Source organism: Sinohyriopsis cumingii, chromosome 14 (genome assembly GCF_028554795.1).
Source record: "Sinohyriopsis cumingii isolate HCF-2022 chromosome 14, ASM2855479v2, whole genome shotgun sequence".
Classification (NCBI taxonomy): Eukaryota; Metazoa; Mollusca; class Bivalvia; order Unionida; family Unionidae; genus Sinohyriopsis; species Sinohyriopsis cumingii.
The window spans coordinates 111,762,629-111,778,790 of record NC_142974.1 but is presented as its reverse complement, the minus strand read 5'-3'; the positions used below and the strand labels follow the sequence as shown (position 1 = coordinate 111,778,790).

At 35.4% G+C, this 16,162-nt stretch overlaps 1 protein-coding gene across 1 annotated transcript; it reads right to left on the bottom strand.

Annotated features, from left to right (window-relative positions):
* Positions 1-2,686: 2,686 nt before the first annotated feature.
* On the bottom strand, positions 2,687-15,226 carry LOC149784609 (collagen alpha-5(VI) chain-like). Its single transcript, XM_089932665.1, has 7 exons — positions 15,079-15,226; positions 11,908-12,471; positions 10,655-11,054; positions 7,957-8,111; positions 6,588-6,611; positions 4,758-4,841; positions 2,687-3,378 (listed from the first exon to the last, which is right to left on the bottom strand). The coding sequence occupies exons 1-7, from the start codon at positions 15,197-15,199 to the stop codon at positions 2,810-2,812; spliced, it is 1,917 nt and encodes a 638-aa protein (XP_089788791.1). The 5' UTR covers positions 15,200-15,226; the 3' UTR covers positions 2,687-2,809.
* Positions 15,227-16,162: the final 936 nt, after the last annotated feature.

The following is a 16,162-nucleotide window of genomic DNA, read 5'->3' as shown; positions in this document are numbered from 1 at the left end:
GCGTAGATACACATACGTTAAGAAATATTCATCAGACTTGGTGTAGCGGCGATATGGACATAAATAAATTAAAAAATTTCTTTGGACGAGCTCAATCTACGCCGTATGGATTTGTGACGGTGAATTTATGTGATCCACGAACCAGATATCGAGTCGGCCTAGATAGAATCTTTTAATATTCTGAAAATCTAAAATCCATTTAAACACGACAGCAGCAGAGAGGGCATCTACCAATAGTCGGTCGTCAATCTTAAATCGATAAAATTAAAAAAAATCATGAACAAATAATTCTGCAGCTAGATCTTCGAACTAGGGTTTTATTTCCGGAGTGAGGGTCAATAAAGATAAAACTCTTTCAGGAAGCCTTTATTCGGTAAATAGAAGCTTTCTCCGGATAAGATTTCTGTGGAAGGTTTATTTTTTTTGCCGGAACCACTAGGTCTGTTCGCCCTCCCTGCTGCTTTATACGTCTTATTATTATTATCATTTTGCGATTTAGACGACAATTGTGTTGGACTGATGGCAGCATAAAACATATAGGCATAGTACCCGCTTTAATGTTATTTTCAATTTTGTTTTCTTCTTTGTCTTTTTATGATATTTTTGTTTTCCGTCATTCAAACATGTAGGCCTTTTGCTCCAAACGTTGGGAAACTATATTGTATTTGCGTTGTTATCAAAATATATTCGTCTGTGATATATTAAGTACCAAAATGCATTATCAGTGACATAATTTGTGCTGCATCTGGAATTAAAGATACAAGAGAGATGAATATCAACAGTATTTATAAATCTTGCCCTGGGGTACTTTAAAATAAAAGATACTCTGCATAACCTCATCATCCAACCATTAGATGACCTTCACCTAAGGAACCAAGTCCGGTTTGAAAATAGGACGCAGTATAGTACTACACTATGGTCTTAAACTAAGCACCATACAAACAAACAACAGCACGTTTAGCAACATTTACCAAATAATTGATATCCCATAGAATACAGAGTGCAAAAGTAGAATGAACTTACATTACCGTGAAATAAATCTCAGATAATCTAAAATTGATATCCCAATTCCAAAGGTACAGAGTGTTCCGTAAGAATTAAAGGTTTTAAATTTACTGGTGTACATTTAGTCATGAATATGCTGACATACCAATAGTATTGACGTATCAGAATGATGTAATCCAGAATTTCTTAGACTGCGATCTCAATATTCTCAACGCAGTGTTTAAGATCAAATGTTTATCAGCACTTTGTTATTTCCAAAGAATTATTCAGGTAGATATTTCTTCTCAGTTTATAAATGAACACAACAAATATGTCTGATGATGGATTCCCAAGGACTGATATTAAGATAGTAATGAATAATTATGATTATCAGATCCTTATCTATCATATATTACTAACGACAAAGGGTGATGTCTATTGTTATGGATAATTAATATGTATAGTGTTTTTGACCTTTATCCGCAATTGAGAGAAGACATTAGGCATACCTAACTAGCCTTATTATTATTGTGATGATTGTAAGTTAACAATAAGTTGTCTGCTGATATTTGTGCTAAATACTAGCCTCATTTACTAACTTAGACTGTTCTGGAAGCGACCCTGTGCCCCAAAGCCTGGTCATTCTGTAGTGTTTGGTGTGTTTATATAAGGTTGAGGTAAGCAACATTATTTATTCCTATTTTTCTATCAGTCTGTGGAACCACTTTTAGTTGTTTTCAGATAATATATGAAGAGAGTCCTGCAATCGGTTCCATCATCAGGATGGGGTCACCTTTTTTGGCAGGGTTTCGCAGTTGACCTACATCACTCTTCAGGGTTGTGCTGGCTAAGTTGATCAGACTCAATCCTGGACCGATTAATATTTATGTTGGTCCCCATATTTCCGTCAAATCCAATGTGAGGCTTCTTCGTCGCTTGTTTGCCAACTTTGGTGCCAAACCACCTGCTGCTAGCTCCTATAATTCCCGATGACTCCAATGCATGCCAAAATGTATGTGCTCCAAGACCACGGCATACCATTTTCAACGGTAGATTCCAGGCCTTGCATTCATTATGCTGGCACTCAAGGATCAGTGGCTGATATCAGGCTAATTATGTTTCATGGGCATCCGCCTTTCTTGCTTCCCATGGAACTGTCACTTCTAGCAAACTTATAATTAGTGGTCTTTCAATTTACTTAAATTATTCGTTGGAATTACAAAATGCTCATTGACCTTTCGGACAAAACCACTATTTTGAGATTATTGTAAAAACAAATTGAACACATTCTGGATCATATCATTGTGATGCATCAACCTATTCATGCAAATTGGTACATCAGGACATTCAGTAATGAAAAACTAAAAAACAGTCAAAAGTTCCATAGTATTCCAGTGCTAAGATACCCATCAGACAGACTGACATGGGTAACACTGTTCTCAGAATAGATATAAATTTGTGTATGCATTCAATTGCAACTGAATGTCTGCACGGTCTGTATAAAATAATTTTTATCAACGGCTACCTTAGATTGTATGTTTGATTGTTTACTCAGTAACATTTCCATTTCTTATGGCGCCCATTGAATGAAGTTACACCTTCCTACAATTGAATTCACTGTTTTTCTTGTAGATACATGTTCAAGGTACCACACATGCATTTTGTCTCTGTTGTTTTCTTATAAATACTACTGACAAATTTCATGCATCTTTCAGTATTTTATTATATATACCATTGGAATAGAGTAGAAAGTGAACATTTGATTCACATCAGAAAAGGAAATATGTCAAGACAAAGCTGGATATATATCATCATGCTTATCGGTTCAAGTTCTTCCAGAGCATGCTGCCTGTGTGATCTTGTCTTGAATCGTGTGTAGCAACTCAAAGCTGTTGACCTGCATCACGTTGCTGGGTTTGCTGGCGATTACACCGAGTTCGTGCTGATCCACATCGGGGCCGATTCCGATGCTGAAAACGTCTGCTGTTTTCTTCAGCTCCGCTGCCTCTATTACTGTAGCGTTAGGATTCCTAGAACGTCCGTCGGTAATTACTATTGCAATATTTGAGGCATTTGGTCGTGAACCATGTTCAGGTCTAAAGACCACTGTCCGAGCTACATGGAGGGCATCGGAAGTGTTGGTTCCCAGTCCGATGTAGCTGATATTCTGGATTGCATTTAGGACACTATTTCTGGACGTGTACGTATTGAAGTAGAACTGGATATTTACTGCGGAGGAATAGGTCATCACGCTGAACAGGACGTTGTTCACACCTATGGCAAATTGACGGGCAAAGTTGTAGACAAAGTCCAGGATTTTCTTAAAATTTGCCGGACCTTCGCTGTCGGATGAGTCAAGAATGAATAAAATATCGGCTACCTTAGGGCCACAAGCTGTTAATAATAATAATAATAATAATAATAATAATAATAATTGTAATGGGGGTTGTAAACGAAATGATTAGAATGCCGTAAATACTTATTTTCGATATTTCGTTCTCTATTTTAGCTACTAAAAATAGCTGGATTGTGCATCGGATTGCTTATTAAAGAAATATTTTGACCATGAGACCAGCAAGTTAACCAGCATTTCATATAATGCATCATCATCGACGGACGTAAAAATAAGATTGAACATATGTAATACGAAACACACACACACACACACACACACACACAGAAAAATAATTAACCCTGAAGAACAGCTAATTATTCACACTGAATATCAAAACCGAATCGATTTATTTAGTTTCATTCCAGACGTTTTGAATAGAGGAGCTTTTTGTTTGATTGCAACGAGTTTAGAAAATACATAGGCAATGCAGCATGAAGCAACGCCTAGCCTATCATCTCATTGCTAAAGGGTTGAAAAGCCAGCATCCAGGACGAAGATATCAAAAGTGCCAAGGCAAGAGCTCTACATTTAAGTAAGCATATCATGTGCATCATGATCTCATAGAAAATATACTTTTGCAAAAACATTTGTGATTAGACATGTATGGACTTGTCTTTTAAACTCCACCATTCGAACCAAGGCAGAGAAGCACACGGACAAACAGACGCAATGTTAAGAAACTGGCCATCACGAGACCTCAGACCATCGAGACTAAAAGCGATATAGTACGTGATAAGCAAACCAAGCTGAGTAAAACTGGAAAGGATCGAGGAGCAAAATTAGAAGCTGTACAATTACTTTTGGGACCACAAGAACTCACATTTGAAAAAAGGGGACAATGAGTCTAGGCATTAATTAAATATGAATGTTTCTATGTAAGCAATGCGACACTGGTGGCAAAATGATTTTATTCTATCGCACTAAAATATTTGGTACATTTTGTCACTGGACGAAAAAGAGAGACGAATCAATACAGGTGTCATAAAACAAAACACTGAACCATACATATTATAAATACATGTCATATCATTATAACGGTATTCAGCATAGCCGCAACATAAAAGACAAAGTTTAATTTTTCAACATGTAATCTTGTAACGGCAGTATATTTAATCAGGTGTGTCACTTACGTCCTAACTCTTCAACTCAAATTTTACACAAGTCGAATCCTAATTTACATCAAGAATATGTCTGGATGTTATTATAAGATACATTTCACAGGAAGAATCAGAGTGTTAATAATTCACCCAATCCTTATCCTCAATAATACCTTTCTTGACCTTAATATGACAGCATTTTAGAATAAAATTATCTCCTCCCCTAAGAACGAAGAAGAGAGAGAAAAAGAGAGAGCTGGCAGAACACCTCGGCTTCTTACCTGGTTTTGTTGTAGTTGTTGTACCCATAGTAGTTGGCGTCGTAGGTTTTTGAGTCGTAGTAGGTGTTGTGGTTGGACGTGGTGCTGAAAATATGACACATTAAGTGAATGTAATATATTAGTGTATGACAGCATACTATATATTCTGTTACAATTATAATACCTCACGATGTTTAAATCTAGTTTAATACCCATGTAAAAACAAGATCATTCACATGATTGTTACGTTTTGAAATAGTTGCTAGAATGTAAAGGACGCATAGTTACCAGAGTATGTAAAATAGACACGTATAGTTACCACAGTATGTAAAATAGACACGTATAGTTACCACAGTATGTAAAATAGACACGTACAGCTACCATAGTCATACTCATAACTGTTATCAAAAATGACAAATCATATTGCTAATCTGCAGATAAATAAAATACACATTATTTTCACGCAGTTTGCATTGAGATCCTTTTCTATAATTACTTTTTTGAAATGTTCATTTCTCAAAAATTATATAATCCACCTACCATTCGATTATTTTATTCTGAATAATTCTTCCTTTATTTAGTGAGTGGGGTAGTTTGTTCTATAAACATGATTTAACTACATTGAAACTATTCATTTTTAATTTAATATATATAAAAAAATTTAAACTAGTTATTTTGTCTATGTTGTATCAAGCATTGTTTATGATGATAGTGATAGTATGTTATTTTCTAAATATTCAAGTATAAAGGTCGTGATTGCTTAAATGTACTATTTGTGCAAAAGTTCAAGCATTTACATTTGTTTAATACAAGACCAACTACAATACTGTAATAGATGGTTAGTTTTATTGTGGTTATTATTTACATGTTACAGATATTTAGAATTAATGAAATGTGTGCATTGTTATATTTGGCATTAAGACCTTTAATTTTAATTTCAGATCCCAAATGTTTTTTGTTTTCTATTTTAAATATAACTTATTGCATAATGAGATAAACAAACAGTGTTCTAATACGTGAAGAAAATGACATACGAATGAACAATTTCATCAGGGTTAAATAATAAAAGGAATTTTAATTTCGTACAAAGATTGTGTTACTTACCGATTATTGATTCTTATATTGTTTCTAAGTAGGTACTTTGTGAATATAGCCTCGGATCAGAGGCTGATCCCAATCAGTATAATGAAGATTTCAAATAGACCATCGAGGTCGAGAAGCGTCCAGACCTGATATAGAGTGCAGGACTCAGTAGAAATCGTTATGGGTATTTGATAAAGAATGCCAGGGGATTTGTCTGGCTACGCTGTCTAAGACCCTCAGATTAGCGACTAGGTTCATGTTATTCTCTAACATGTGTTAGTGATGTTATAATAATGAGATATAATTTTGGCATCATTATATATTTATTGTCGTTATTTGATTACGTTATTCGGGAAACAAATCGAGCTTAACAGAAGATATGTCACAAATCCAATATCATATCCACACTTGAAAGATATATGTGCCGATGACAATATCTACACTTAACTATTTAAAAGAGTTAACTATCATTTTTGAGTATTAATAAAATGAATATTTCACACAGTGAAACACATTTTATTGAGAACGTGCAAATGGTTCAATTGATATCACCAGTTTTCCTATTATGGCAACGTTTGTGCAGCTTCATGATATCGGCATTATTGTGAAACATCTCCATGGCAACATATTTAAATACGATGCACATTTCAAGTATTTGCATGGATCGCTGATGGGACTGCTCTAATACCACTGTGTCATTGTCGTAAGCAAAACATGGACTTAGCAATGGAAGAATTGATATGCCATAAACAGGTGTTTACTACTTACTCGTTGTCGTGAAGACGGTTTTCGCTGAAAAAGTAAGTTTCGACATTCAGTACCTGTAACAAACTGACATTGGAAGAGGTTTTAAGTCATTACCCCACACCCAGCACCACAACACAATTCCTGTCCTGCCCCCGTATTTATATCTTTAATAATAAGTATCCGTATATTCGGGAGTATTCTTTTAACTTGGTTTTCACAGTACAATTTAAAAACAAACACAGTAAACCTTATTCCTTTATACAATTTTTATTCTTTACCCGTTTTAGTGCTTTCTCAATATATTGAGTTAATGACGGACATGAAAGACAATTGTGGACAAAATAATTAATGAATCATGCATTTTTCAAAATCATTGAAATTGATTCATTAATTGTTCATTTTTAAATAAATCAATTAAATAATATGCAAAGGCAAAGGTCATGCTGACACTTCTATCGAAGCCACTGATGTGTCTCGCAAGTTTTCAGAGACCGCGCGTATTCAACAACTGAACATTACGAAAGCATAAGCCTCTACCACCACCGTCACCCAGTACTAATGCATTGTATTAAATCGTCAGGAACTTGAGATAAATTGATAAATTGCTATTTTTTAATGTAAAGAAAGAATTTAAATGCTGAAAAATATGTATGGTCAGTATTAGAATGGAAGATGATTTGAAGTTGACATAACAATCAAAATAAATCACTATCGTTTGAATTTAAGATTAAACAGCCGGGGGGGGGGGGGGGCGGACTTTATCTCAGAGAAAGACATGCTGCTCTAAGATAGAACCTCTACAACGTGTGGATCAACCAATAACAATAAAAAGCAGACTGTGGCGTATACAAAACAAATAGGGCAAAAATATGCATAAACCCCCAAATCAATTTCCTTATTATTTTATTTTAAAAAATGAGACAATAGCAGGACAAATATGCATATTCATTGTTTAATGAAAGAAATAAACTCATGTCACTCGATTCAACTGAAATTTCATCTACTTTATCGATCGATCGATCAGTCGAGATATATTTGCACTTATATCAGACAATATACATAACATAAAATGTGATAGCATCAAGACGTTGCAGCAACCGCTTTCACAACGTATAACGATAATGATTAGGCTTTTTCGATACAGTATAAAAGATTAAACCTGAAGGTAAACCAAATACGTCATATATATATATATATATATATATATATATATATATATATATATATATATATATACATGTGTGTGTGTGTGTGTGTGTGTGCCAAAAACGATAATAGATGAACAGATGCTGCTACTACTGCCATTAATTATTCTTTCCAGGAAAATAATAAAGCACCTTTACTTTAATCAATTTTCACTAGGCATGCGTCAATGCATATAAGCACTTACCTACACAAATCCTATCGACGACCTGCTGGTGAATGCTGTTCAGTTGTTCGAAGGTGTTAACTCTAAACACATGCGACCTATCAGAAGCCACATCCAACAGTTCACTCTCGTCTACATCATTTCCAATACCAATGACAAATGTCTCTACACCAGCCCTGTACAAAGTGTGAGAGTTTCGTCAGTGCGTAGATCTATGTACGAGAACAAATACGAGGAAGCATATTTCGAACTATACTTGCTTTCTTCACGTACCCATCTCAACAGATCGCGCTATGTTGCCGGAGTTTACGGAGCAAAGCATGCAAAAGTGCTAGTTGATGCATTTATAATTGGTACAGGAATATCCGTTAGCTTTTTTCTCTACCTATTCCTTCAGTTGTTCTTTCTGCATGCGTGAACATGTATATTATTTGCAGCAATTGTCCAATGTTGTATCGATTTATTTAAGTATATCAATTATTATAATGTACGTATCTTACTGAGCGTGTTTATCATCTATCCAAAATAGAAGGAATTAATCGTATTGTAATAAGTGAACAGGAAAATTGACTAAGTAGCCTAATTTTTCCAATGTTTAACATAACAACACACACAAATATATATATATATATATATATATATATATATATATATATATATATATATATATATATATATATATATATATATAATGTAAATTATACCGCGAAAAAGTCATTTCAAGTGCACTGGATCCAGCAAGGGATTTTGTGTGTCTGGGATTGATTAAGATAAATGCAAAAAACTGACAACGACCGCACCGGTGGCCTAGTGGTTAGAGCGTCCGCCTAGGATGCGGCAGGTCGCGGTTTCGAGCCCCGGCCGAGTCATACAAGAGACTTATAAAAATGGTACCTACAGCTGCCTCGCTAGGCCTTCAGTATTAAAATGCTATTGTTAGGACTGTCCGGCCTGGTGTCAGGATAATGTGACTGGGTAGGACATGATGATACATGTCTGCGGCATGATGCCCTTGTGCTAGACATCACTATAAACTTCCACACTGCACACACACACACACACACACACACACACCTGTGCGCTTTCGACTGTAATTGAGTATTTTACCCAAGGCAAATACAAAACAGACAAGACAAACTATAAGCACAAAAAGCGATTAAAATACAAAAGTTTACATAACTAGTTCTGCTGGAACAAAAGCTTGAGACTAGTTGGCTTCAGCTTTACTGATGAGGTTGCCTAACCACCATTTTCAACATACAAATGGATGAGCCGTATTACCCTATGTAAATTAGTCTAACCGTAAATTATATCCTGGACATCTAAGTTTTTTAGTAATAATAATAAACGGTGATTTAATGACTAATGAACAAAGAATAAAACAAAATTATGTAATATAATTGTACTGGCTCTAAAAAAATATACATTTGACATTTTATATTACTATTGGATTTGTGATATGACGTATATAATTTTTTGGGATTTGTAAGTGTCTTTTGAAGTTTACCTTTGTATTATAGGGAAATCAATTGTTTACTGAACTTACCCAGACTTGTTATTTTCGCTTTTTTGTGTTACATAATTTAAAACAAGAGTGTCGTAACAATACCTTCAAAACTGAAAACACAAGTTTTTGCATCATGCCACTCGACGCATGATAGTGTGTTTCTACAGAAGTGATACCAGCAGCACGAAGACGAGAACTTTGTAAGCTAGAACAAATGAATATAAACTGCATTACCTTTCAAACACAGAAATTACGTTTTGCAGAAGATTTCTGACTTGACATGGTTTGCATCTCTATGAAGTTCTTGCCCTTTATTAAATTGACAACATTGATGAACCAGATGCGTTACTGCTATGTAGTCAGATATAATCAAATAGTTTACAAAAGGTCAAACGTATACTTCACTGCACAGACTAGGTCATCACAGACCTGTACTCTCTTAATTGCTGATATATTTATGATACGCCTATGAATAGGGTTGCAAATTAGGCAAATTTATGAAAAGGAGGAGCAAGCGCATTGCTGCGCCGTGCGCCGCTTATTAAAATATATTTTGTTTGCACCATCAGATGAAATAGTTCTGGTGTTAACTTTAAAAAAGAAAATTGTCTCCATCTGTTGCACTGTATCAGGATAACTGAAGCAGGGAAAGCGATCTCGATGTTGTCAGAAGAAACGCTTCAAAGATTCCTTCAAGTCATACTTTAAACATTTCAACACTGTCCCCGAGTCTTGGGAAGATTTCGTACGAAATCTCTCCACATGGCACTGCGTCATCCATTCTGGAGCAAAAGACTTTAAACTGAGGAAAATTGCATAGGCAATGTAGAAGAGCAAACAGTGTAAATTTGTCAGGCAAACACATCTCACGTCACGTCATGTACATGTAGTTCAGAGCACAAATAGACTTGACCAGCCAGTCACGTGCTCACATAAGAAAAATCAGTTAGTACTATCATGATCATGTTAGTGCTCAAAGAACGAGCAACAACAGCAATATATATATATATATATATATATATATATATATATATATATATATATATATATATATATATATATAATTGTATTTATCCAATCGAGACAGACTAATGGCGATTTATAGTAGTGTTTTGATTTCATCGCGTAATTCGTTTCCTCAGTCAACATAAATAGTTGAAAACAAGTAACAGAATTAATACTAGAAACGGTAGTAGACATAAAATCGCTTACGTGTGAAGTATTTTTGCCTCATGAACTGTCAATTCGTGCTCCAGAGATCGTCCATCCGTCAAAATAATTACAAATCTGTGTGATTTAACCGTCAAAGTATTGGGAGAGAGTTGAAGTCTGGCCATATCTAGACCTAAATGTAGATTCGACTCTCCATCCTTAAATGGAACCCTCAAGACATTTTGCATAAATTCCTCTTTCGTGTGGTATCGAGTGATTGGAATTTCGAGTGTGGCACCAGTTGCGAACGTTCCTAGTCCAATTTGTGTTGAATCTGGTCCGAAGTCGAATTCATTGGCTACAGTATTAGCAAATTCCAGTTGTTTCCGGAAGTTGACAGTGCCCTCACTTCCGGAAGAGTCCAAGAGGAAGAAAATATCTGCTGGACCTTGGCCGCAAACTAGAATTACATTGGTAGATAGATGCTAACTATACAATTGTTTCTTATCGAAATTAAAAAGAGAAATAATTTTGTAAGTTAAAGAATTATAATTTTTCTGTGTTATATCTTATTTCTGATTTATTACCTTTCTTGACCTTTTGAATTAAATACGGCATCTGATTTTATATCTTAGTGTTTTGCATCGCTTCTACGATAAATTTAGATAGAAGATACACCCTCTATTGGCGGCGTAAGTAACGTATGAACATAAATGAATAATGATGGAAGTTACACAATATACACATAAACCCATGAATTCTTTTCTAAAATTAAGAATTATTCATTTGTGAGGTTAACTTTTATTAGGGATTTAGATGGAGATATCCAAATAAGTCTAATTATATTTTTAAAAATATGTTTTTGCATTTGAATGCTATCTCTACTCCTCAAACCCCCCAAATTATTTTTGTTTTATTTGAATGACAATTCTCCTTTATTTGTTAAAGACATATCACACGTATACATGCACACACCACATCCGTCTCCTCTACTTGATTTATATCTCCTTGCTCCTCTCCACTTTGCTATCAAACCCTGAGGAAAAAACTTTCCTTGACATTAAAATAAAATTATAGTTTGAATTAGCATCGATTTTCAAGATCAAATGAACTAACTCTTCACTCGTTTGCCACTACATAGCGCTAGCTGGACTCTAGATGGGATGAAGAAGCTTTAGCTCGAAAATCAACATCTGAGGCACTGAACCAGAATACTCTTAGTACACACACACACACACACACACACACAAACAAACACGTGAATTGCAAGGATAATGTATTTGTGAATTAAATTGATATTAGTCCATACTCACTATGGCATGTTGTGTCCGTGAGATCCTGGTGGATTGTCTGCAGAAGATCGAAACCGGGAACAGTGAAGGTATGATTCTTATTTGAAGCGATCATGGTCAGTTCCTTGGGGTCGACTCTATCACCTATTCCTATTGCCATGACAGTTACATCTCTTATTTTCTTCAGTAAGGCAGCTGCTTGAGCAGTTAAAACTGCTTCATTCGATTTTCCGTCCGTTAGAACAATGACTATCTTGTTGATGCCGTTGCGAGATCCACTTTGGGGCGTCAACGAATGCAAGCGAACGTAATCCAAGGCAAGGTGTGTGTATGTCTCGCCGTTTGGATAGTGTACACGGCTTATTGCACTAAGAACGTCAGCTTTATTGGAATAGGTGTTGAGGTTGAATTCGTTAGTTACGTCTGTCGCAAACGTTACTAGGGAAACTTGAGTTTGATTTTTGCTAATCTCAAACTGTCCGGTGAAGTTTTGTACGAATGCCAACTGTTTCTGGAAATTGGAAATCCCCTCACTGCCCGAGCCGTCTACAACGAACACGATATCAGCAGGTTTATAGGGACACGCTGAAACAAGAATAAAAAAGCAAATCTACAGAGCTTTATAAGGTCTCCAACCTTTTTCAACAGTTAGGTATCATATTCCCACGCTTTTACTTCAAATACGATGCAGGATCTATGCTATACATAACATTGTCATTTGTACAAAAGCAGATAGAAAACAAAAAGGAATTCTTAACATACAGTGCATATAACTAACTTGCATTTTATACATTAAGAGGTATTGGTATGTTCAATAGAATATCATACGTACTTGCCAACAGATTAATTGGTATCTGCAGTACTATTCCATGGTTGTTTTGTTTCTTACAATAAATTTGCGGCTATAGCACATCTTTAAGAAACACTTGACTTGTATTTTATAAACCTCAATGTGCCAGAAAGCGTAATGATTTAGACTTGCTAATATAGCATTACCCAAAATTATAATATTCTAGATCTTGGGTGAAAATATATAAAGAATTTGATCAGTAATTGTGTTTTTGATCTAACTGAATGGCATGTGTTCCAATTTCGGCCGGATGAATCCTATCACATTTTACATGTCCAAGGCATGTCACATCCGTGAAAATAATCCGAGAATTTGAACTTTATCAGTTCGCGTTTACATTCGTTGATTCTTCTAATTGCAAGAAACATTCAATAATCTCAACTGCTTTGAACAGTTAATTAAAGTTATCAAACAATAATCCTAATTGCTTTGAGAAACCAAAAACTGTTAAGAAATTATTCACTGATAAAATAATGAGTTGATTTGCACACATATGGTCGAAAAAGGAGCACCACTGTCTATATTATTTTGGCGACTAAAAATGGAGCTGAGTTAAATGACGGAATAAGATAAAGACACGAACATATATTATGTTACATTGACAGTCCTGTCTATGCGTTGACAAAATTGTTTCGTATGAACATTTGGCTTACAAAAGTGATTTATCTTTTGATGTGTTCTTTTATCTTCTTAAAGACAAGATCTTAATGCTGAATGAGCAGAATGAGCATTGTCAGTACAGACCAACAAGTTAATTGTCCTAATGATACTATTTGTTTTTGACCCTACGATATGTCAATATAGACGAGCAAGTACATTGTCAGAACGATAGTGTTGTTTCTGACCCTACAATATGTCAGCATATACCAGCACGAACATTGTCCGCTTGACGATGTTGTTTCTGACCGACTCGATCTCAGCCAACCTTGAACAGGTTTGTAGTTCATATACGTGATTGCTTTCCAGTGAAAGATAAAGGAGGACTCACCACTTATCTACCACACAGCTGTCAGTCATTCGTTTGCATTCACTTGTAAATAATATCAAGCCTGGTCAAAAACGAGTTCTTAATTGTTGTGGAAAGTATGGTAAACACGGGGGTAACGCTAGTCACCAATAGTAGCAACGTTAGGTAGTTTACTTGTATAAAATAAACACTTTCAAATTGTTGGAAGTTTCTCAATTATTGATCCATCACTACATTTTCTCTATGAAGTGGACATTTCTCTATTATTGCGTTGTACAATTTTCTGGAAATCTTATCAGTTCATATATGTATGTATATTAACATGACTATCCGATTTGATTTCTCTTGGTCAAGTGGTTTAGCGTAATCGTTCTAACAAGGTCTTCACCGAACACACGCACTTCACTCATAACAGGGGCCCCGAGTGGCCGAGTGGTCTAAAGCGCTCTCCGTCACGAATCACTGCCATCTCACCTCTGTCTGCGTTGGTTCGAGTCTCGGATTCGGCTAATGTAGGTATGTGAGAAAGCTTGCCAGTAGCCTCTCGTGGGTCGGTGGTTCTTTCCGGGGTTTTCCCGGGTTCTTCCTCCACCATTAATACTGGCCGCCATGTATAGCTGATCGTGTGCTGAAAAATGGCGTCAAACCCTACACAACAACAACAAACACTCATAACAGAGACAATTGTAAAATAAAATAATGAGTTGATTTGTACACATATGGTCGAGAAAGGAGCACCACTGCCATTGCATGATGATGCAATATCCAAACACTACTTTAATACTTAATTGAATCGTATTTCACATATATACAGTGTATTGAAATAGCCTATATCAGTGTTTATGAGATTAGTTTTGTTTAGGTTTGTCTTTGGAAGGGTTCTGCGCTAGGCGAAGTTACTGTAGAGATATGGGTTCGATAAATGCTTCGGGAAGTAAGATACATGTAATAATAAGTGCGAAAATGGTTATTAATATTTTCAGCAAATCTTTTCATACATACAATCATGCTGAAAAAATATAAGGGGTTTTACTTGCTTGAGCTAGCCAGTTTCACGGACATGTGGGCGGACAGTACCAACTCAGCATGCACCTTTCTCTGTGCAGTTGGTGCATACGAATCGTTCGCATTATTTGTTATTCTGCTTTGTTCGAAACAAGTCGTCCGTGATGATGTTCGCCAGATCATGCACACACACGCACATATATATATATATATATATATATATATATATATATATATATATATATATATATATATATATATATATATTTGAGGTATAATTAATATTAATTGTAGGTAAATTGTACCATTTTGTATTCATTATGTATTCATATAAAATACAAGAGACATACAATCTGCCCACTATACTCACCTCTTGTCAGGGCATTAGTGCCATGGTAACCGATAACCACCAAGAGAATAGCGAGCTTCATCATTCTTGGATATCTGTCACTACACCGTGGTCGTGTGGGCATAATAACTGGACCACCCATGGATATATATTGCCGACCACGTGTCCCTATAGGTCTGATAAGATCTGAAAGTCCTAAATTAAATGCAAGGTCACCTTTCATGTAGAATGTATCACGATACTTTAAGCATCTACTCAATCAAGAAATTCCAGATTACGGAGTAAAATGTTAAATTATACACAAAAAACTGTTCAGTGAGTTACGGAAGCAGCCCTTGCGTTGTGGAATAGAAAGGTTGAATTATCCTATGCAATGTGTATATTTAGATGCTAAAAGGGCCGTATGGATGTAAAATAATGTTACGCGATTACGATGCAACTGAATCGAATATTCTTAACAATGGTATGAAACAATTTAGTTTGATCTAAAACATTTATAGGCGATGTTTACACTGAAAGTTAGTTATTTCGAGGAAGAAAAGAAGAGAACTTACTCTTAAAGAGAAATATATTCGAAAGATGAACAAAAGGATTAGGGAGTGGAAATATAAATAAAAGGTGTTTGTAATTAGGTTAAGTTTGAAGTAATGTTAACAATTTACAATAGACATATGAGATACCTCTTTCTGAGATAGTAATGGTGTGAGTGAAGACCGTACTACAAGGCTGAATCAAAGCATTTGGTCATATGTAATCTTTATTAGTGGTGTACAGTTACACAACATAATGACGCAATCTGCTTCGACAATACAAGAGGCTGAATACAGTGTGGTAAAATTCCAACTGGACATGACAGAATAAAAGTGAAATTGATCTATAAAACTGGTATTGACTGTGTGCATTTGTTGCGTAGTTACGTGGTGATACAAATGAGTAGTATCGTTGAACACAACAGCAAGTTAAAATAAAACAATGTCTCGTTTATACTGGAGTAAAGTCCTACTATCACTAACGAGGCAATAAAGAGAGTTATTCCAAAAGATGGGTTACACTATGTGCGAGTAAGAAAAGAAATTTCAGTGGAGAAAAGGAAGACAAAATAAAA